Here is a 24546-nt window from a genome sequence, read left to right as displayed (position 1 = left end):
CACAAGAGATAAACAAATACAGATATTAAAAAAATATTATTCTTGGGGCTTGGATTAAACTATTGAATTTCTAATTAAAAGTGATTGATTAATACTATTTATACAACATTCACTTAATAGAAATACTCAGATTCAAAGTTTTTAACACAACATCAAAAAACGTTTCCAAAATTTAAATAAATGATAACATACAAATTCATTTGCGGGATAGTTACACAGCGTAAATAGATCTTGAGCTAACCTGACATTGTATCTTAACTGAATAGGTGATATAAACTGTCGTCTAGCCTCTTCTAATCTCAGGTTGGGGCAAAATAATAAAACATGATGCAGGTCTTGTTGGCCGCCTTTTCTCGGTTACTCTCACCAATCCTGCCACATCCCTCAGCATGAGAGACGTGTCAGGCTTTGCGGGAGAGGCCTCACGTAGTGCTCCTGAGAGCACTGGAGGCCTGCACTTTCTGATAGCTGGGAAAAGAACTTTAAAATGCGCATGTCTGGCTGGCCGTCCCAAGACGGACGACCAAAGAGACATGCATATTTTAAAGCGCACTGTCACAGCTCCCTGCTGCTGCCGCTGGGCTGCACTGGCCCTGCCCCGTCCTGTCACTCAGTTCAAGATGGGTTGTTTGCTCAAAAATAAAATGGTAATAAATAAACATTATTACCATTGTGTTTCCAGTTCTGGCTTGGGGGGCGATGCTCCTCCGCGCAAACAGAGGAGCCGCCCCTGCTTCCTCTCCTCATGCTCTGCTTTTCCCTTCCTCGTCTCTACCCACGCCTCCATTGCCACCACACTCCTGCAGTCCTTTTCATTTTCCACGTTCATGCTAAAAGATTCACTTTTATATTTACCAATAAAAATAGCGCTTGTATCATCACACAGCTAATGACTCAACCATCAGCAGCAGCTGCATCACTGCACCTTTTTAGGTTTCGCCTACTGAGAAATCTATTATTTTTAATATAAACTTAAAAGGGACTTCTCTCTTTCCTGGCTTCTCATTGGTTTCTGTGCGTTCCACTTACCTTTCCTCCATTTCTATTGGCTGTAGCATCAGTTCCTGTATTTACCAATGCTTGTTCCTCGTCTGCTTCTCTTATCAGTTTTCCACCACCGAAATACTGTTAACATCCACTTTGGTAGAACTCAATTTTCATAAATTTTTGTCTTTTACTTTTGCAGCATTTATTTAACAATTTATCACCCGCAGAGATTAAGGTGCACATGCATCCAAAAATTCAATAGCGATTCTTTAATTGCGATGATTAGGGAATCGCAATTAAAGTATCACTATTGCCTATGCATGTAGGAATCGCAAAAAAATGTGCGATTCCTACACATTCCTTAATTGCGACTCGCAACTTGCGAGTCACAATTAAGGAATTGCTTCCCATTCATTCCTATGGGCCTAGAGGCCCATAAGAATGAAAGGGAATTGCATGCGCAATTTGCGAGTACCCAACAGGTACTCGCAAATTTGCGCATGCAATTTCAAGGGTGTCAAAAGGACACCCTTGTTGTACCCCTGAAATTTCAATTTATCCACATGTTGCACACACACATGCCCCAAGGGCATGCGTATATCAAAGAAATTGCAAATTACCATCATCTTTAGATTGACTGTAATTTGCAATTACTTTGCGAAATCTCAAATTTTTTACTGTTTAATGCATTGCATTTAAGGAATCACAATGTGCGATTCCTTAAACGCAATCGCAATTTAAGAAATCGCAAATTTTGCGATTACTTGAATTGCGATTTTTGCATTTGAGATGATGCATCCCAAATGCAAAAATATCGGTCACAAAGGGTTTTTATGTTGATGCATGTGGCCTTAAGTGATTTGCACAGGATGTTGGGTAGCACCCGCAGAACTCAAACCGGACCCCAGCTCTCGATTCAGCAGCTCTGGCCGCTGCGCCATATCCTCTCCAGTCCTGTGTTATCTGTCAGGGAGCTCTTTCCTTCTCCCAAGGATGATTGATGAAAACAGCTCTTTATTAATTACGTAGCCGAAACCGATGCATTACCAATGCTTGTTTATTTTTTTCCCCAATCCTACTTTTTTCTCCGATGCTGTACAACACCGCCAAAGGTGCATTAGCAAAGCCAATACGTCTCAACAGCAAGAACTATTGGTTTTGCCAATGCTCGTTTTACATTCCCATGCAAGCACTGATTGCATTCCGATAGTCAAGAGACTCCTGAGTTTTTTTAAATCCCAAAATTATGTTGTAATCAACATTTATTTCCTGCTTCTAAACTTCGCGCACATCAGCCATCCGTATCTCCTTTATAGACCAACCTACAGCCAGCACGCATTCAATCATACACCGGAAGAGAATCCAACATGCCGATTAAACTAAAGCCTTATAGCGCCTTGGGACCTGGCCAATGCTGCGAAGCGCTTTAATCCGAGAAAGGGTCTGGAAAGCGTGAATATAAATACAAGGCAATGTTATTTTAACTTTTGATACATATGTTTTTGGAGGGACGCGGACCCCCTGACAGGTTACGGGGCCACCCCTGGGCCCGGAAACAGGGTACAGGGGCACCGTGCCCGTCTCCGGCTGCTGCAGCAGGCACTGCCCGGCTGCAGCTCTCTGCCCACTCCAACCCCCACTGAGGGCAGGCCCGACGGCGGCCCTCGGTGCCTCCCACAATGCTCTCCCGGCTCCACGTGACAGCTCGTCACACAGTGAGGATTCCTCTTCTGGTTGGGGGAAAAAAAGGAGAAAAAAAATAATAAAAGGAGAAAAAAAAATACAGAGAATGTAGCAAATATCCGGAGGGCGCTCAGGGGCTGGCAGCAGCGGGAGGGAGAACCAGGAAGAAGGGGGCGAGAGTGGAGGAGTGCGCAGGCGCTATGAGAAAGGAGGGAGCGTGTGTGCGAGAGGAGGAGAGCGTGGGGAAGGGAGGGAGTGGGGGAGACTGGAAGAGAAGGGAAGAGACTGAAAGGGAAGGGGGAACTGAAAGGGAGTGAGGGGTAGAGGAGGAAGCGCAGGTGCTGACAGGTGTGTGATAGCGCCTTGAGTCCCTGGCACCGCTCTGCAGCCTCTCACTGTGTGTGGAGGGAGCCTCCAGCCCTTGCCCTGTGGAGGGGTGTGTGTGTACCTGCCTTGGAGGAGAGCGCGGGCTTTGCGGATCCCCGCGTTCACCTGTCTCTCTACGTGTGATCTTAGGCCAATTAAAGGATTCGGACTGCACAGGAGAGACCCTGCCTCCATCAGACCTTGCCACCGCCCGGGCGCCTGCTGGATCCGGGCAGCGTGCTTCTAGGCGCCACCCACCGCCTAAGGCTGTGCGAGAGGCCCGCACCTGGGGGACTGCACTCGGAGGGCAGTTGTCCCCCACACAGCACAGGACTGGCTCTGGACACAGCACCACAACAAGCCGGGAGGAGGCGCACGCTTTCCGCCACCCCCAGGATGCGCTGCCTCCGGAGGGGCCGTCCTTGCATCACGGGGCCCCGGCCGCGGGCCCTGGAGGGCTGAGCCTGGAGTGACCCGGAGTGGGCTGAGGGGACCGGACTCGGAGGCCAGCAGACCGCACACCATGGACACCTCGGCCAGCCTCAGCGGTGAGCACTCGTCTGCCTAGCACAACACATGCACGCGCACACTACTGTGTAGAGAGGCCCTGTAATGATACACACACACACACACAGCTGTAGAGAGGCCATGTAAAGATACACACACAGACACACGCACACTGCTATGGAGAGGCCATGCAAAAGTACACACACACACTGCTGTGGAGAGGGCATTTAAGGTACACGCACACTACTGCTATGGAGAGGCCATGTAAATACACAGACACGCACACTGCTGTGGAGAGGCCATGTAAAGCTACACACGCACACTACTGCTGATGAGAGGCCATGTAAAGGTACACACGCACACTGCTGTGGAGAGGCCATGTAAAGGTGCACACGCACACTGCTGTGGAGAGGCCATGTAAAGGTACACACGCACACTGCTGTGGAGAGGCCGTGTAAAGGTACACACGCACACTGCTGTGGAGAGGCCGTGTAAAGGTACACACGCACACTGCTGTGGAGAGGCCATGTAAATACACAGACACGCACACTGCTGTGGAGAGGCCATGTAAAGGTACACACGCACACTGCTGTGGAGAGGCCATGTAAATACACAGACACGCACACTGCTGTGGAGAGGCCATGTAAAGGTACACACGCACACTGCTGTGGAGAGGCCATGTAAAGGTACACACGCACACTGCTGTGGAGAGGCCGTGTAAAGGTACACACGCACACTGCTGTGGAGAGGCCATGTAAATACACAGACACGCACACTGCTGTGGAGAGGCCATGTAAAGATACACACGCACACTGCTGTGGAGAGGCCATGTAAATACACAGACACGCACACTGCTGTGGAGAGGCCATGTAAAGGTGCACACAGACCCATGCACACTACTGCTATGGAGAGGCCATGTAAAGATACACACACGCACACTGCTATGGAGAGGCCATGTAAAGATACACACACGCACACTGCTGTGGAGAGGCCGTGTAAAGGTACACACGCACACTGCTGTGGAGAGGCCATGTAAAGATACACACGCACACTGCTGTGGAGAGGCCATGTAAATACACAGACAAGCACACTGCTGTGGAGAGGCCATGTAAAGGTACACACGCACACTGCTGTGGAGAGGCCATGTAAAGGTACACACGCACACTGCTGTGGAGAGGCCATGTAAAGGTACACACGCACACTGCTGTGGAGAGGCCATGTAAAGGTACACACGCACACTGCTGTGGAGAGGCCGTGTAAAGGTACACACGCACACTGCTGTGGAGAGGCCATGTAAATACACAGACACTCACACTGCTGTGGAGAGGCCATGTAAAGATACACACGCACACTGCTGTGGAGAGGCCATGTAAATACACAGACAAGCACACTGCTGTGGAGAGGCCGTGTAAAGGTACACACGCACACTGCTGTGGAGAGGCCATGTAAAGGTACACACGCACACTGCTGTGGAGAGGCCGTGTAAAGGTACACACGCACACTGCTGTGGAGAGGCCATGTAAATACACAGACACGCACACTGCTGTGGAGAGGCCGTGTAAAGGTACACACGCACACTGCTGTGGAGAGGCCATGTCATGGTACACACGCACACTGCTGTGGAGAGGCCGTGTAAAGGTACACACGCACACTGCTGTGGAGAGGCCATGTAAAGATACACACGCACACTGCTGTGGAGAGGCCATGTAAATACACAGACAAGCACACTGCTGTGGAGAGGCCATGTAAAGGTGCACACAGACCCATGCACACTACTGCTATGGAGAGGCCATGTAAAGATACACACACGCACACTGCTATGGAGAGGCCATGTAAAGATACACACACGCACACTGCTGTGGAGAGGCCGTGTAAAGGTACACACGCACACTGCTGTGGAGAGGCCATGTAAAGATGCACCCAGACCCATGCACACTACTGCTATGGAGAGGCCATGTAAAGATACACACACGCACACTGCTATGGAGAGGCCATGTAAAGATACACACACGCACACTGCTGTGGAGAGGCCATGTAAAGATACACACGCACACTGCTGTGGAGAGGCCATGTAAATACACAGACAAGCACACTGCTGTGGAGAGGCCATGTAAAGGTGCACACAGACCCGCACACTACTGCTATGGAGAGGCCATGTAAAGATACACACACGCACACTGCTATGGAGAGGCCATGTAAAGATACACACACGCACACTGCTGTGGAGAGGCCGTGTAAAGGTACACACGCACACTGCTGTGGAGAGGCCATGTAAAGATACACACGCACACTGCTGTGGAGAGGCCATGTAAATACACAGACAAGCACACTGCTGTGGAGAGGCCATGTAAAGGTACACACGCACACTGCTGTGGAGAGGCCATGTAAAGGTGCACACAGACCCATGCACACTACTGCTATGGAGAGGCCATGTAAAGATACACACATGCACACTGCTGTGGAGAGGCCGTGTAAAGGTACACACGCACACTGCTGTGGAGAGGCCATGTAAGGATACACAGACACGCACACTGCTGTGGAGAGGCCATGTAAAGATGCACCCAGACCCATGCACACTACTGCTGTGGAGAGGGCATGTAGTGGTTCGGGAAGAGGTTGTTGACACACCCCACGCATGGACCTGACATCATGTGGCGGGGGAGGGAGTATTTTGGCTCTCACTGGAGGGGTGCAGTCATCATGACAGGAGTAGGTCTGTTAGCGATAAATACAGGAGGGGTGCAGTAACCATGGCTGGAAGGCTGTAGTGCTCACTGCCTGAGGAATGTAGTGTTTATGACTGGGTGATTGGGGGTTCTGTAATGATCGCCCCAGGGTGGGGAGTCTGTGCATCGACCCTGGGTGAGATGTACATGGATCATCACTGCATTGGAGGGGGGAGGGGGAGTACAGATAATTACTGCATGGGGGGTGTATGGATCTCCACTGCATGAGTGGATGTACGCGTCATCACTGCAAGGCTGGGTATGGCGTGCCTGGATCATCACTTTGAGGTGGGTGTAGGGATCCCAACTTTGAGGTGGGTGTAGGGATCATCACTTTGAGGTGGGTGTAGGGATCCCAACTTTGAGGTGGGTGTAGGGATCATCACTTTGAGAGGGCGTTTGGATCGTCACTTTGAGGGTGTGTAGGGATCATCACTTTGAGGTGGGTGCAGGGGTCATCACTTTGATTGGGTGTAGGGATCATCACTTTGAGGTGGGTGTAGGGATCATCATTTTGAGGAGGTGTAGGGATCATCACTTTGAGGGTGTATAGGGATCATCACTTTGAGGGTGTGTAGGGATCATCACTTTGAGAGGGTGTAGGGATCATCACTTTAAGGTGGGTGTAGGGGTCATCACTTTGAGTGGGTGTAGGGATCATTACTTTGAGGTGGGTGTGGGGGTCATCACTTTGAGGATGTGTAGGGATCATCACTTTGAGGGTGTGTAGGGATCATCACTTTGAGGTTGGTGTAGGGATCATCACTTTGAGTGGGTGTAGGGATCATCACTTTCAGTGGGTGTAGTGATCATCATTTTGCTGGGGTGTAAGGCTCATTAATTATGAGGATGTGTAGGGGTCATCACTTTGAGGATGTGTAGGGATAATCCCTCTGAATGTGTGTAGGGATCAACACTTTGAGAGGGTGTAAGGATCATCACTTTGAGGATGTTTAGGAATCATCACTTTGAGGTGGGTGTAGGGATCATCACTTTGAGGGTGTGTAAGGATCATCCCTTTGAGAGGGTGTATGGATCATCACTTTGAGGTGGGTGTAGTGATCATCATTTTGAGGATGTGTAGGGATCATCACTTTGAGGGGGTGTAGTGATCATCACTTTGAGGATGTGTAGGCATCATCATTTTGAGTGGGTGTAAGGATCATCACTTTGAGGTGGATGTAGGGATCATCACTTTGAGGTGGGTGTAGGGATCATCACTTTGAGGATGTGTAGGGATCATCACTTTTAGGATGTGTAGGGATCATCATTTTGAGGGGGTGTAGGGGTCATCACTTTGAGAGGGTGTAGGGATCATCACTTTGAGGTGGGTGTAGGGATCATCACTTTGAGAGGTGTAGGGCTCATCACTTTGAGGGGGTGTAAGGATCATCACTTTGAGGGGGTGTAGTGATCATCACTTTGAGGGTGTGTAGGGATCATCACTTTGAGGGTGTGTAGGGATCATCACTTTGAGGGGGTGTAGGGATCATCACTTTGAGGGGGTGTAGGGATCATCACTTTGAGGGGACTTTGAGGGTGTGTAGGGATCATCACCTTGAGGGGGTGTAGGGATCATCACTTTGAGGGGGTGTAAGGACCATCACTTTCAGTGTAGTGATCATCACTTTGAGGGTGTGTAGGAATCATCACTTTGAGGGTGTGTAGTGATCATCACTTTGAGGGGGTTTAGGGATCATCACTTTGAGTGGGTGTAGGGATCCTCACCGTGAGGGGGTGTAGGGGTCATCACTTTGAGGTGGGTGTAGGGATCATCACTTTGAGGTGGGTGTAGGGATCATCCCTTTGAGGGGGTGTAGGGATCATCACTTTGAGATTGTGTAGTGATCATCACGTTGAGGTGGGTGTAGGGATCATCACTTTGAGGTGTGTGTAGGGATCATCACTTTGAGGGTGTGTCGGTATCATCACTTTGAGTGGGTGTAGTGATCATCCCTTTGAGGGTGTGTAGGGATCATCACTTTGAGGGGGTGTAGTGATCATCACTTTGAGGGGGTGTAGGGATCATCACTTTGAGGGGGTGTAGGGATCATCACTTTGAGGGGGTGTAGGGATCATCACTTTGAGGGGTGTAGGGATCATCACTTTGAGGGGGTGTAGGGATCATCACTTTGAGGGGACTTTGAGGGTGTGTAGGGATCATCACCTTGAGGGGGTGTAGGGATCATCACTTTGAGGGGGTGTAAGGACCATCACTTTCAGTGTAGTGATCATCACTTTGAGGGTGTGTAGGGATCATCACTTTGAGGGTGTGTAGTGATCATCACTTTGAGGGGGTTTAGGGATCATCACTTTGAGTGGGTGTAGGGATCCTCACCGTGAGGGGGTGTAGGGGTCATCACTTTGAGGTGGGTGTAGGGATCATCACTTTGAGGTGGGTGTAGGGATCATCCCTTTGAGGGGGTGTAGGGATCATCACTTTGAGATTGTGTAGTGATCATCACGTTGAGGTGGGTGTAGGGATCATCACTTTGAGGTGTGTGTAGGGATCATCACTTTGAGGGTGTGTCGGTATCATCACTTTGAGTGGGTGTAGTGATCATCACTTTGAGGGTGTGTAGGGATCATCACTTTGAGGGGGTGTAGTGATCATCACTTTGAGGGGGTGTAGGGATCATCACTTTGAGGGGGTGTAGGGATCATCACTTTGAGGGTGTGTAGGGATCATCACTTTGAGGGGTGTAGGGAGCCTCACTTTGAGAGTGTGTAGGGGATCATCACTTTGAGGTGGGTGTAGGGATCATCACTTTGAGATGAGTGTAGGGATCGTCACTTTGAGAGGGTGTAGGGATCGTCACTTTGAGAGGGTGTAGGGATCATGACTTTGAGTGGGTGCAGGGATCATCACTTTGTCAGAGTGTAGGGATCATTACTTTGACAGAGTGTAGGGATCATTACTTTGAGGGTGTGTATGGATCATCACTTTGAGGGTGTGTAGGGATCATCACTTTGAGTGGGTGTAGGGATCATCACTTTGGGATGTGTAGGGATCATCACTTTGAGGTGGGTGTAGACAACATCACTTTGAGGAGGTGTAGGGATCATCACTTTGAGGTGGGCATAGGGATCATCACTTTGAGGTGGGTGTAGGGATCATCACTTTGAGTGGGTGTAGAGATCATCACTTTGAGGTGGGTGTAGGGATCATCACTTTGAGAGGGTGTAGGGATCATCACTTTGAGAGGGTGTAGGGATCATGACTTTGAGTGGGTGCAGGGATCATCACTTTGTCAGAGTGTAGGGATCATTACTTTGACAGAGTGTAGGGATCATTACTTTGAGGGTGTGTATGGATCATCACTTTGAGGGTGTGTAGGGATCATCACTTTGAGTGGGTGTAGGGATCATCACTTTGGGATGTGTAGGGATCATCACTTTGAGGTGGGTGTAGACAACATCACTTTGAGGAGGTGTAGGGATCATCACTTTGAGGTGGGCATAGGGATCATCACTTTGAGGTGGGTGTAGGGATCATCACTTTGAGTGGGTGTAGAGATCATCACTTTGAGGTGGGTGTAGGGATCATCACTTTGAGAGGGTGTAGGGATCATCACTTTGAGGTGGGTGTAGTGATCATCACTTTGAGGGTGTGTATGGATCATCACTTTGAGGTGGGTGTAGGGATTATCACTTTGAGGGTGTGTAGGGATCATCACTTTGTGGTGGTTGTAGGGATCATCATCACTTTGAGGTGGTTGTAGGGAGCCTCACTATGAGGGTGGGTAGGGATCATCACTTTGAGGTGGGTGTAGGGATCATCACTTTGAGGGGGTGTAGGGCTCATCATCACTTTGAGGTGGGTGTAGGGAGCCTCACTATGAGGGTGGGTAGGGATCATCACTTTGAGGTGGGTGTAGGGAGCCTCACTTTGAGAGTGTGTAGGGGATCATCACTTTGAGGTGGGTGTAGGGATCATCACTTTGAGATGAGTGTAGGGATCGTCACTTTGAGAGGGTGTAGGGATCGTCACTTTGAGAGGGTGTAGGGATCATGACTTTGAGTGGGTGCAGGGATCATCACTTTGTCAGAGTGTAGGGATCATTACTTTGACAGAGTGTAGGGATCATTACTTTGAGGGTGTGTATGGATCATCACTTTGAGGGTGTGTAGGGATCATCACTTTGAGTGGGTATAGGGATCATCACTTTGGGATGTGTAGGGATCATCACTTTGAGGTGGGTGTAGACAACATCACTTTGAGGAGGTGTAGGGATCATCACTTTGAGGTGGGCATAGGGATCATCACTTTGAGGTGGGTGTAGGGATCATCACTTTGAGTGGGTGTAGAGATCATCACTTTGAGGTGGGTGTAGGGATCATCACTTTGAGAGGGTGTAGGGATCATCACTTTGAGGTGGGTGTAGTGATCATCACTTTGAGGGTGTGTATGGATCATCACTTTGAGGTGGGTGTAGGGATTATCACTTTGAGGGTGTGTAGGGATCATCACTTTGTGGTGGTTGTAGGGATCATCATCACTTTGAGGTGGGTGTAGGGAGCCTCACTATGAGGGTGGGTAGGGATCATCACTTTGAGGTGGGTGTAGGGATCATCACTTTGAGAGGGTGTAGGGATCGTCACTTTGAGAAGGTGTAGGGATCGTCACTTTGAGAGGGTGTAGGGATCATGACTTTGAGGGGGTGTAGGGATCATCACTTTGACAGAGTGTAGGGATCATCACTTTGACAGAGTGTAGGGATCATCACTTTGAGGGAGTGTAGGGATCGTCACTTTGGGAGGTGTAGGGATCATCACTTTGAGGTGGGTGTAGGGATCATCACTTTGGGAGGTGTAGGGATCATCACTTTGAGTGGGTGTAGGGATCATCACTTTGAGGGGATGTAGGGATCATCACTTTGGGAGGTGTAGGGATAATCACTTTGAGAGGGTGTAGAGATCATCACTTTGAGGGGGTGTAGGGATCACCACTTTGAGGGTGTGTAGGGATCATCACTTTCAGTGGGTGTAGTGATCATCATTTTGACAGAGTGTAGGGATCATCACTTTGACAGAGTATAGGGATCATCACTTTGAGGGAGTGTAGGGATCGTCACTTTGGGAGGTGTAGGGATCATAACTTTGAGGTGGGTGTAGGGATCATCACTTTGGGAGGTGTAGGGATCATCACTTTGAGTGGGTGTAGGGATCATTACTTTGAGGTGGGTGTGGGGGTCATCACTTTGAGGATGTGTAGGGATCATCACTTTGAGGGTGTGTAGGGATCATCACTTTGAGGTTGGTGTAGGGATCATCACTTTGAGTGGGTGTAGGGATCATCACTTTCAGTGGGTGTAGTGATCATCATTTTGCTGGGGTGTAAGGCTCATCAATTATGAGGATGTGTAGGGGTCATCACTTTGAGGATGTGTAGGGATAATCCCTCTGAATGTGTGTAGGGATCAACACTTTGAGAGGGTGTAAGGATCATCACTTTGAGGATGTGTAGGGATCATCACTTTGAGGTGGGTGTAGGGATCATCACTTTGAGGGTGTGTAAGGATCATCCCTTTGAGAGGGTGTATGGATCATCACTTTGAGGTGGGTGTAGTGATCATCATTTTGAGGATGTGTAGGGATCATCACTTTGAGGGGGTGTAGTGATCATCACTTTGAGGATGTGTAGAGATCATCACTTTGAGGATGTGTAGGCATCATCATTTTGAGTGGGTGTAAGGATCATCACTTTGAGGTGGGTGTAGGGATCATCACTTTTAGGATGTGTAGGGATCATCATTTTGAGGGGGTGTAGGGGTCATCACTTTGAGGATGTGTAGGGATCATCATTTTGAGGGGGTGTAGGGGTCATCACTTTGAGGATGTGTATGGATCATCACTTTGAGACGGTATAGTGATCATCACTTTGAGGTGGGTGTAGGGATCATCATTTTGAGAGGGTGTAGGGATCATCACTTTGAGGTGGGTGTAGGGATCATCACTTTGAGAGGTGTAGGGCTCATCACTTTGAGGGGGTGTAAGGATCATCACTTTGAGGGGGTGTAGTGATCATCACTTTGAGGGTGTGTAGGGATCATCACTTTGAGGGGGTGTAGGGATCATCACTTTGAGGGGGTGTAGGGATCATCACTTTGAGGGGACTTTGAGGGTGTGTAGGGATCATCACCTTGAGGGGGTGTAGGGATCATCACTTTGAGGGGGTGTAAGGACCATCACTTTCAGTGTAGTGATCATCACTTTGAGGGTGTGTAGGGATCATCACTTTGAGGGTGTGTAGTGATCATCACTTTGAGGGGGTTTAGGGATCATCACTTTGAGTGGGTGTAGGGATCCTCACCGTGAGGGGGTGTAGGGGTCATCACTTTGAGGTGGGTATAGGGATCATCACTTTGAGGTGGGTGTAGGGATCATCCCTTTGAGGGGGTGTAGGGATCATCACTTTGAGATTGTGTAGTGATCATCACGTTGAGTTGGGTGTAGGGATCATCACTTTGAGGTGTGTGTAGGGATCATCACTTTGAGGGTGTGTCGGTATCATCACTTTGAGTGGGTGTAGTGATCATCACTTTGAGGGTGTGTAGGGATCATCACTTTGAGGGGGTGTAGTGATCATCACTTTGAGGGGGTGTAGGGATCATCACTTTGAGGGGGTGTAGGGATCATCAGTTTGAGGGTGTGTAGGGATCATCACTTTGAGGGGTGCAGGGATCATCACTTTGAGGGGGTGTAGGGATCATCACTTTGAGGGGACTTTGAGGGTGTGTAGGGATCATCACTTTGAGGGGGTGTAGGGATCATCACTTTGAGGGGGTGTAAGGATCATCACTTTGAGGTGGGCATAGGGATCATCACTTTGAGGTGGGTGTAGGGATCATCACTTTGAGTGGGTGTAGAGATCATCACTTTGAGGTGGGTGTAGGGATCATCACTTTGAGAGGGTGTAGGGATCATCACTTTGAGAGGGTGTAGGGATCATGACTTTGAGTGGGTGCAGGGATCATCACTTTGTCAGAGTGTAGGGATCATTACTTTGACAGAGTGTAGGGATCATTACTTTGAGGGTGTGTATGGATCATCACTTTGAGGGTGTGTAGGGATCATCACTTTGAGTGGGTGTAGGGATCATCACTTTGGGATGTGTAGGGATCATCACTTTGAGGTGGGTGTAGACAACATCACTTTGAGGAGGTGTAGGGATCATCACTTTGAGGTGGGCATAGGGATCATCACTTTGAGGTGGGTGTAGGGATCATCACTTTGAGTGGGTGTAGAGATCATCACTTTGAGGTGGGTGTAGGGATCATCACTTTGAGAGGGTGTAGGGATCATCACTTTGAGGTGGGTGTAGTGATCATCACTTTGAGGGTGTGTATGGATCATCACTTTGAGGTGGGTGTAGGGATTATCACTTTGAGGGTGTGTAGGGATCATCACTTTGTGGTGGTTGTAGGGATCATCATCACTTTGAGGTGGTTGTAGGGAGCCTCACTATGAGGGTGGGTAGGGATCATCACTTTGAGGTGGGTGTAGGGATCATCACTTTGAGGGGGTGTAGGGCTCATCATCACTTTGAGGTGGGTGTAGGGAGCCTCACTATGAGGGTGGGTAGGGATCATCACTTTGAGGTGGGTGTAGGGAGCCTCACTTTGAGAGTGTGTAGGGGATCATCACTTTGAGGTGGGTGTAGGGATCATCACTTTGAGATGAGTGTAGGGATCGTCACTTTGAGAGGGTGTAGGGATCGTCACTTTGAGAGGGTGTAGGGATCATGACTTTGAGTGGGTGCAGGGATCATCACTTTGTCAGAGTGTAGGGATCATTACTTTGACAGAGTGTAGGGATCATTACTTTGAGGGTGTGTATGGATCATCACTTTGAGGGTGTGTAGGGATCATCACTTTGAGTGGGTATAGGGATCATCACTTTGGGATGTGTAGGGATCATCACTTTGAGGTGGGTGTAGACAACATCACTTTGAGGAGGTGTAGGGATCATCACTTTGAGGTGGGCATAGGGATCATCACTTTGAGGTGGGTGTAGGGATCATCACTTTGAGTGGGTGTAGAGATCATCACTTTGAGGTGGGTGTAGGGATCATCACTTTGAGAGGGTGTAGGGATCATCACTTTGAGGTGGGTGTAGTGATCATCACTTTGAGGGTGTGTATGGATCATCACTTTGAGGTGGGTGTAGGGATTATCACTTTGAGGGTGTGTAGGGATCATCACTTTGTGGTGGTTGTAGGGATCATCATCACTTTGAGGTGGGTGTAGGGAGCCTCACTATGAGGGTGGGTAGGGATCATCACTTTGAGGTGGGTGTAGGGATCATCACTTTGAGAGGGTGTAGGGATCGTCACTTTGAGAAGGTGTAGGGATCGTCACTTTGAGAGGGTGTAGGGATCATGACTTTGAGGGGGTGTAGGGATCATCACTTTGACAGAGTGTAGGGATCATCACTTTGACAGAGTGTAGGGATCATCACTTTGAGGGAGTGTAGGGATCGTCACTTTGGGAGGTGTAGGGATCATCACTTTGAGGTGGGTGTAGGGATCATCACTTTGGGAGGTGTAGGGATCATCACTTTGAGTGGGTGTAGGGATCATCACTTTGAGGGGATGTAGGGATCATCACTTTGGGAGGTGTAGGGATAATCACTTTGAGAGGGTGTAGAGATCATCACTTTGAGGGGGTGTAGGGATCACCACTTTGAGGGTGTGTAGGGATCATCACTTTCAGTGGGTGTAGTGATCATCATTTTGACAGAGTGTAGGGATCATCACTTTGACAGAGTATAGGGATCATCACTTTGAGGGAGTGTAGGGATCGTCACTTTGGGAGGTGTAGGGATCATAACTTTGAGGTGGGTGTAGGGATCATCACTTTGGGAGGTGTAGGGATCATCACTTTGAGTGGGTGTAGGGATCATTACTTTGAGGTGGGTGTGGGGGTCATCACTTTGAGGATGTGTAGGGATCATCACTTTGAGGTTGGTGTAGGGATCATCACTTTGAGTGGGTGTAGGGATCATCACTTTCAGTGGGTGTAGTGATCATCATTTTGCTGGGGTGTAAGGCTCATCAATTATGAGGATGTGTAGGGGTCATCACTTTGAGGATGTGTAGGGATAATCCCTCTGAATGTGTGTAGGGATCAACACTTTGAGAGGGTGTAAGGATCATCACTTTGAGGATGTGTAGGGATCATCACTTTGAGGTGGGTGTAGGGATCATCACTTTGAGGGTGTGTAAGGATCATCCCTTTGAGAGGGTGTATGGATCATCACTTTGAGGTGGGTGTAGTGATCATCATTTTGAGGATGTGTAGGGATCATCACTTTGAGGGGGTGTAGTGATCATCACTTTGAGGATGTGTAGAGATCATCACTTTGAGGATGTGTAGGCATCATCATTTTGAGTGGGTGTAAGGATCATCACTTTGAGGTGGGTGTAGGGATCATCACTTTTAGGATGTGTAGGGATCATCATTTTGAGGGGGTGTAGGGGTCATCACTTTGAGGATGTGTAGGGATCATCATTTTGAGGGGGTGTAGGGGTCATCACTTTGAGGATGTGTATGGATCATCACTTTGAGACGGTATAGTGATCATCACTTTGAGGTGGGTGTAGGGATCATCATTTTGAGAGGGTGTAGGGATCATCACTTTGAGGTGGGTGTAGGGATCATCACTTTGAGAGGTGTAGGGCTCATCACTTTGAGGGGGTGTAAGGATCATCACTTTGAGGGGGTGTAGTGATCATCACTTTGAGGGTGTGTAGGGATCATCACTTTGAGGGGGTGTAGGGATCATCACTTTGAGGGGGTGTAGGGATCATCACTTTGAGGGTGTGTAGGGATCATCACCTTGAGGGGGTGTAGGGATCATCACTTTGAGGGGGTGTAAGGACCATCACTTTCAGTGTAGTGATCATCACTTTGAGGGTGTGTAGGGATCATCACTTTGAGGGTGTGTAGTGATCATCACTTTGAGGGGGTTTAGGGATCATCACTTTGAGTGGGTGTAGGGATCCTCACCGTGAGGGGGTGTAGGGGTCATCACTTTGAGGTGGGTATAGGGATCATCACTTTGAGGTGGGTGTAGGGATCATCCCTTTGAGGGGGTGTAGGGATCATCACTTTGAGATTGTGTAGTGATCATCACGTTGAGTTGGGTGTAGGGATCATCACTTTGAGGTGTGTGTAGGGATCATCACTTTGAGGGTGTGTCGGTATCATCACTTTGAGTGGGTGTAGTGATCATCACTTTGAGGGTGTGTAGGGATCATCACTTTGAGGGGGTGTAGTGATCATCACTTTGAGGGGGTGTAGGGATCATCACTTTGAGGGGGTGTAGGGATCATCAGTTTGAGGGTGTGTAGGGATCATCACTTTGAGGGGTGTAGGGATCATCACTTTGAGGGGGTGTAGGGATCATCACTTTGAGGGGACTTTGAGGGTGTGTAGGGATCATCACTTTGAGGGGGTGTAGGGATCATCACTTTGAGGGGGTGTAAGGACCATCACTTTCAGTGTAGTGATCATCACTTTGAGGGTGTGTAGGGATCATCACTTTGAGGGTGTGTAGTGATCATCACTTTGATTGGGTTTAGGGATCATCACTTTGAGTGGGTGTAGGGATCCTCACTGTGAGGGGGTGTAGGGGTCATCACTTTGAGGTGGGTGTAGGGATCATCACTTTGAGGTGGGTGTAGGGATCATCCCTTTGAGGGGGTGTAGGGATCATCACTTTGAGATTGTGTAGTGATCATCACGTTGAGGTGGGTGTAGGGATCATCACTTTGAGGTGTGTGTAGGGATCATCACTTTGAGGGTGTGTCGGTATCATCACTTTGAGTGGGTGTAGTGATCATCACTTTGAGGGTGTGTAGGGATCATCACTTTGAGGGGGTGTAGTGATTATCACTTTGAGGGGGTGTAGGGATCATCACTTTGAGGGGGTGTAGGGGTCATCACTTTGAGGGTGTGTAGGGATCATCACTTTGAGGGGTGTAGGGATCATCACTTTGAGATAGTGTATGGATCATCACTTTGAGGTGGGTGTAGGGAGCCTCACTTTGAGAGTGTGTAGGGGATCATCACTTTGAGGTGGGTGTAGGGATCATCACTTTGAGATGAGTGTAGGGATCGTCACTTTGAGAGGGTGTAGGGATCATGACTTTGAGTGGGTGCAGGGATCATCACTTTGTCAGAGTGTAGGGATCATTACTTTGACAGAGTGTAGGGATCATTACTTTGAGGGTGTGTATGGATCATCACTTTGAGGGTGTGTAGGGATCATCACTTTGAGTGGGTGTAGGGATCATCACTTTGGGATGTGTAGGGATCATCACTTTGAGGTGGGTGTAGACAACATCACTTTGAGGAGGTGTAGGGATCATCACTTTGAGGTGGGCATAGGGATCATCACTTTGAGGTGGGTGTAGGGATCATCACTTTGAGTGGGTGTAGAGATCATCACTTTGAGGTGGGTGTAGGGATCATAATTTTGAGAGGGTGTAGGGATCATCACTTTGAGGTGGGTGTAGTGATCATCACTTTGAGGGTGTGTATGGAACATCACTTTGAGGTGGGTGTAGGGATTATCACTTTGAGGGTGTGTAGGGATCATCACTTTGTGGTGGTTGTAGGGATCATCATCACTTTGAGGTGGGTGTAGGGAGCCTCACTATGAGGGTGGGTAGGGATCATCACTTTGAGGTGGGTGTAGGGATCATCACTTTGAGGGGGTGTAGGGATCATCACTTTGAAAGGGTGTAGTGATCATCACTTTGAGTAGTGTACTGATCACCACTTTGAGTAGTGTAGTGATCATCACTTTGAGGGGGTGTAGGGATCATCACTTTGGGGTGGGGGTTGGGATCATCACTTTGGGAGGTTTAGGGATCATCACTTTGAGAGGGTGTAGGGATCGTCACTTTGAGAAGGTGTAGGGATCGTCACTTTGAGAGGGTGTAGGGATCATGACTTTGAGGGGGTGTAGGGATCATCACTTTGACAGAGTGTAGGGATCATCACTTTGACAGAGTGTAGGGATCATCACTTTGAGGGAGTGTAGGGATCGTCACTTTGGGAGGTGTAGGGATCATCACTTTGAGGTGGGTGTAGGGATCATCACTTTGGGAGGTGTAGGGATCATCACTTTGAGTGGGTGTAGGGATCATCACTTTGAGGGGATGTAGGGATCATCACTTTGGGAGGTGTAGGGATAATCACTTTGAGAGGGTGTAGAGATCATCACTTTGAGGGGGTGTAGGGATCACCACTTTGAGGGTGTGTAGGGATCATCACTTTGAGTGGGTGTAGTGATCATCGCTTTGAGGGGGTGTAAGGATCATCACTTTGACAGGGTGTAGTGATCATCACTTTGAGGGTGTGTAGGGATCATCACTTTGAGGGTGTGTAGGGATCATCACTTTGAGTGGGTGTAGTGATCATCACTTTGAGTGGGTGTAGGGATCATCACTTTGAGTGGGTGTAGGGATCATCACTTTCAGGAGGTGTAGGGATCATCACTTTGAGTGGGTGTAGGGATCATCACTTTGGGAGGTGTAGGTTTCATCACTTTGAGGATTTGTAGGGATCATCACTTTGAGGATATATAGGGATCACCACTTTGAGGATATGTAGGGATCAGCACTTTGAGGATGTGTAGGGATCCGCACTTTGAGGTGGGTGTAGGGATCATCACTTTGAGGATGTGTAGGGATCATCACATTGAGGGGGTGTAGGGATCATCACTTTGAGACGGTATAGTGATCATCACTTTGAGGGGGTGTAGGGATCAACACTTTGAGGGAGTGGGTGTAGGGATTATCACTTTGAGAGGGTGTAGAGATCATCACTTTGAGGTTGGTGTAGGGATCATCACTTTGAGGTGGGTGTAGGGATCATCACGTTGAGGATGTGTAGGGATCATCACTTTGAGGGGGTGTAGGGATCATCACTTTGAGGTGTGTGCAGGGATCATCACTTTGAGCGGGTGTAGGGATCATCACTTTGAGGTGGGTGTAGGGATCATCACTTTGAGACGGTATAGTGATCATCACTTTGAGGGGGTGTAGGGATCAACACTTTGAGGTAGTGGGTGTAGGGATTATCACTTTGAGAGGGTGTAGAGATCATCACTTTGAGGTTGGTGTAGGGATCATCACTTTGAGGTGGGTGTAGGGATCATCACTTTGAGGATGTGTAGGGATCATCACTTTGAGCTGGGTGTAGGTATCATCACTTTGAGGGGGTGTAGTGATCATCACTTTGAGTGGGTGTAGGGATCATCAATTTGAGTGGGTGTAGGGCTCATCACGTTGAGGAGGTGTAGTGATCATCACTTTGACTGGGTGTAGGGATCATCACTTTGGGAGGTGTAGGGTTCATCACTTTGAGGATGTGTAGGGATCATCACTTTGAGGATATGTAGGGATCATCACTTTTAGGATGTGTAGGGATCATCACTTGAGGATGTGTAGGGATCATCACATTGAGGGGGTGTAGGGATCATCACGTTGAGGATGTGTAGGGGTCATCACTTTGAGGGGGTGTAGGGATCATCACTTTGAGGTGGGTGTAGGGATCATCACTTTGAGGGGGTTTAGCGATCATCACTTTGAGGTGGGTGTAGGGATCATCACTTTGAGGGGGTATAGGGATCATCACTTTGAGGGGGTGTAGGGATCATCACTTTGAGGTGAGTGTAGGGATCATCACTTTGAGGTGTAGGGATCGTCACTTTGAGGGTGTGTAGGGATCATCACTTTGAGGTGGGTGTAGGGATCATCACTTTGCAGGGATGTAGGGATCAACACTTTGAGGTAGTGGGTGTAGGGATCATCACTTTGAGAGGGTGTAGAGATCATCACTTTGAGGTGGGTGTAGGGATCATCACTTTGAGGTGGGTGTAGGGATCATCACTTTGAGGATGTGTAGGGATCATCACTTTGAGCTGGGTGTAGGTATCATCACTTTGAGGGCGTGTATGGATCATCACTTTGAGTGGTTTAAGGATCATCACTTTGAGGCTATGCAGGGATCAACACTTTGAGGTGGGTGTAGGGATCATCACTTTGAGGTGGGTGTAGGGATCATCACTTTGAGGGGATGAAGGGATCATCACTTTGAGGGGATGAAGGGATCATCACTTTGAGTGGATGCAGGGATCATCACTTTGAGGGGATGCTGGGATCAACACTTTGAGGTGGGTGTAGGGATCATCACTTTGAGAGGGTGTAGGGATCATCACTTTGAGGGGGTGCAGGGATCAACACTTTGAGGGGGTGTTGGGATCATCACTTTGAGGTGGGTGTAGGGATCATCACTTTGAGGTCGATGTAGGGCTCATCACTTTGAGGATGTGTAGCAATCATCACTTTGAGTGGGTGTAGTGATCATCACTTTGAGGGGGTGTAAGGATCATCACTTTGAGAGGGTGTAGTGATCATCACTTTGAAGGTGTGTAGGGATCATCACTTTGAGGATGTGTAGGGATCATCACTTTGAGGGTGTGTAGGGATCATCACTTTGAGTGGGTGTAGTGATCATCACTTTGAGTGGGTGTAGGGATCATCACTTTGAGGAGGTGTAGGGATCATCACTTTGAGTGGGTGTAGGAATCATCACTTTGGGAGCTGTGGGGTTCATCACTTTGAGGATGTGTAGAGATCACTTTGAGGATATGTAGGGATCATCACTTTGAGGATGTGTAGGGATCAGCACTTTGAGGATGTGTAGGGATCAGCACTTTGAGGTGGGTGTAGGGATCATCACTTTGAGGGTGTGTAGGGATCATCACTTTGAATGGGTGTAGTGATCATCACTTTGAGGGGGTATAGGGATCATCACTTTGAGGGGGTGTAGGGATCATCACTTCGAGGATGTGTAGGGATCATCACTTTGAGGTGGATGTAGGGATCATCACTTTGAGAGGGTGTAGGGATCATCACTTTGAAGTGGGTGTAGGGATCATCACTTTGAGGGGGTATAGGGATCATCACTTTGAGGGGGTGTAGGGATCATCACTTCGAGGTGGTTGTAGTGATCATCACTTTGAGGGGATGTAGGGATCAACACTTTGAGGTGGGTGTAGGGATCATCACTTTGAGGTGGGTGTAGGGATCATCACTTTGAGGTGTAGGGATCATCACTTTGAGGTGTAGGTATCATCACTTTGAGGGTGTGTAGGGATCATCACTTGGAGGTGGGTGTAGGGATCATCACTTTGCAGGGATGTAGGGATCAACACTTTGAGGTAGTGGGTGTAGGGATCATCACTTTGAGAGGGTGTAGAGATCATCACTTTGAGGTGGGAGTAGGGACCATCACTTTGAGGTGGGTGTAGTGATCATCACTTTGAGGATGTGTAGGGATTCATCACTTTGAGCTGGGTGTAGGGATCATCACTTTGAGGGGGTGTATGGATCATCACTTTGAGGGGTTTAAGGATCATCACTTTGAGGGGATGCAGGGATCAACACTTTGATGTGGGTGTAGGATCACTATGAGGTGGGTGTAGGGATCATCACTTTGAGGGGATGCAGGGATCATCACTTTGAGGGGATGCAGGGATCATCACTTTGAGGGGATGCTGGGATCAACACTTTGAGGTGGGTGTAGGGATCATCACTTTGAGAGGGTGTAGGGATCATCACTTTGAGGGGATGCAGGGATCAACACTTTGAGGGGGTGTAGGGATCAACACTTTGAGGGGGTGTAGGGATCATCACTTCGAGGGGGTGTAGGGACCATCACTTCGAGGGGGTGTAGGCATCATCACTGATGGGAGGGTAGGGATTGTCACTCATGTAGGTGTAATGATCCTCACTAGATGGGGGGTTAGGGATTGTCACTGGATGGTGTAGGAATCGTCAGTGGATGGAGGTGTTGGGATCGTTACTGGAAGAGGTGTAGAGTTCGTCACTGGATGGGGTGTAGAGTTCCTCACTGGATAGGGGTGTAGGGATCGTCAGTGGATGGGGATGTAGGGATCGTCAGTGGATGGGGGTGTAGGGATCGTCAGTGGATAGGGTGTAGGGCTCGTCATTGGATGGGGTGTAGTGATCATACTGGATGGAGGTGTAGGGAGGTGTAGGGAGTGTCTGGATTAGGGGTGTAAGGGGTGTAGGGATTGTATGTAGATGGGGGTGTTGGGATCGTCACTAGAAGGGAGGTGTAGGGATCGGCAGTGTATGGGGGTGTAGGGTTCCTCACTGGATGGGGGGTGTACATATCACAAAAGGATGATTGATGGGTACTGTAGTGAATATCGATTGGGGGCCATGGGGATCACTTCTGTAGGAGTGTAGTTGGCATGACCGGGCTGTGGTGATCGTTAGTGGGATTGTAGTGGTCATCACTGTAGGAATGTAGTGACTTTGGCTCTGTAGAGATCACGTGTATGGTGTAGTGGGCATTAGTGGGAGGGTTACATTAGAGGGCTCTTGGGATGAACTGAAACACATTTAGGTACTATATATTATTACTGGAGTCTGTAGTGATGGTGATTGGTGGCTGTAGAGGTCATGGTGTGACTCTACTAGTGAGGACGAGGGTCTGCTGAGATCCTGACTGGAGTTGAGGGATGTGGAGTCCCTGAATGTGAAATTGTTGCTATCAGGACCAGGGGATGTGCGGGTGGCGGGTAACAGATTACGGGTGGGGTTTGTGGGGTTTGTTCGGTGATATTTGTAAAGCGCGGGAGACGACTTTTACACCGCTGCCGTTACACCGCTGTATGTTTACAACGTGGGTATTACAACGCAAGTCGTTTCAACGACTTGCACTGGAGGGCGCTGCAGGCTGAGGAATAGTACGATTTCCTATCCAACACCTTTCCTACTGTATGTAGACTGGTGTTGGAATAGTAAATCGTATTGTCCCAAAGTCCAGCGCCCTCCAGCTCAAGTCGTTGAAATGACTTGCGTTGTAAAACCTGCGTTGTAAGATACCGCGATCAACATCGCGATCGCATGGTATCATCATACATTCGTAAAGCGCTACATGATGTAGGGATCAGGGCTAAAGAAATTGGCGAAACCCTGACATAAGTGATCTGTAAATGAAATGAAATACCAGCATTTGTAAAGCTCACAGCTACCTCCGGAGAGATGTCCTGGCGGTGGGGGCCGTCGGGAAGATTAAGCGAGCTATTGTCCAGAGTCACATGGTGCTAGGCTAACCTGCTTCTGGCACCGGGGATCGAACCGTGAATCTCGTGGTCCGGAGTCAGGCACCCTGGCCGCTGCGACACGCCTCTTTGAGATCACATCGTGAGATCTGAGATCATGCCTGAAGGAGTTGTACTACTGAATATCGACACCAACAATATTGTGGCACACTAATATCGAGGAGTGAATACTGAGGAACGAAGTATCGAACGGTAAGTGCATGTAGGGAAGTATAGATTTACAATTCCTAACGCCACATCTGCGTATCTAGAAGATATATGTACCGCATATGACCATGTATGTGGAGTTGGGTATAGAAAATCTAGATTTACCTGTTGATGTTTTATTTACGATATTCCTTCCTCAATATTCTGTCCCATCCATATTTTTGATTCGATATACAGAGCACACGCGTTGTCTGAAAGCGGACTGTAGTGTCGAATCCTGGAAGTTGATGGACTGTCGAGCAGAGGGCTGGGGTAAGAGCTGATGAATGGAGGGTGGTCTGTAGAAATGAAGATGAGGGTTAGGTCTGAAGAGGAGGAAGGGATTGGCTGTAGAAAGGAGGACTGGGCTGGGTAGTCTGCAGAGGTGACGAGTAGGGCAGGTTGTAGAGTTTAGGACTTGAGGATACGCTTTTAAGTTGAAAGTTGAGGTGCTTGCCAAAAACCACCCCCAGCAGGCTAGAAGCTACACAATCTGAAGGGAGGAACTTGTTTGTACCTTGACTGGTGGGTGGGGATGTGAACACCATCATTGGTGGGTGGGGCCTTGGGAGACCACATTTGGGGTGTGTACACCCTGACTGCAGTGGGGCGGGAAGTCAGGAGACCCCTGCCTTTATTGAGGCCCACAGGACAGCAGACGCCGGGAAGGCTAGTATTCAGTTCTTCAATCCTAGAATATTTGGAGAGGAAAGTCTAACATTCCACAACTATTGTGAATTAACAGTTACATGTTCTAACCTGGTGCCTCAGCAAAATCCCAGCTGTGGCTGCTCGCAGCTGAAGGCAAAAACGAGACCTCCCACCCACCCCTCAACAATAATGAATCATCAGCCAACATGTAGAGAAATGACTGGTGAGACCACGACTGTGTGGGGCTTTGGTGTGCAAATTATGAATG

General features: G+C 48.6%; 1 protein-coding gene across 1 annotated transcript in view; it reads left to right on the top strand.

Annotated features, from left to right (window-relative positions):
- Nucleotides 1-2872: 2872 nt before the first annotated feature.
- The window catches only part of ELK1 (ETS transcription factor ELK1), a 171177-nt gene continuing 149503 nt past the window's right edge, over nucleotides 2873-24546 (top strand). The window contains exon 1 of the mRNA XM_078664780.1: nucleotides 2873-3584. Coding sequence (XP_078520906.1) covers nucleotides 3560-3584 — 25 coding nt within the window. The 5' untranslated portion in view covers nucleotides 2873-3559. The remainder of the gene's footprint in view (nucleotides 3585-24546) is intronic.

Source organism: Lissotriton helveticus, chromosome 10 (genome assembly GCF_964261635.1).
Source record: "Lissotriton helveticus chromosome 10, aLisHel1.1, whole genome shotgun sequence".
Lineage (NCBI taxonomy): Eukaryota > Metazoa > Chordata > Amphibia > Caudata > Salamandridae > Lissotriton > Lissotriton helveticus.
Note: the sequence above shows the minus strand (reverse complement) of the source record. Positions and strands in the feature narration are given on the sequence as shown.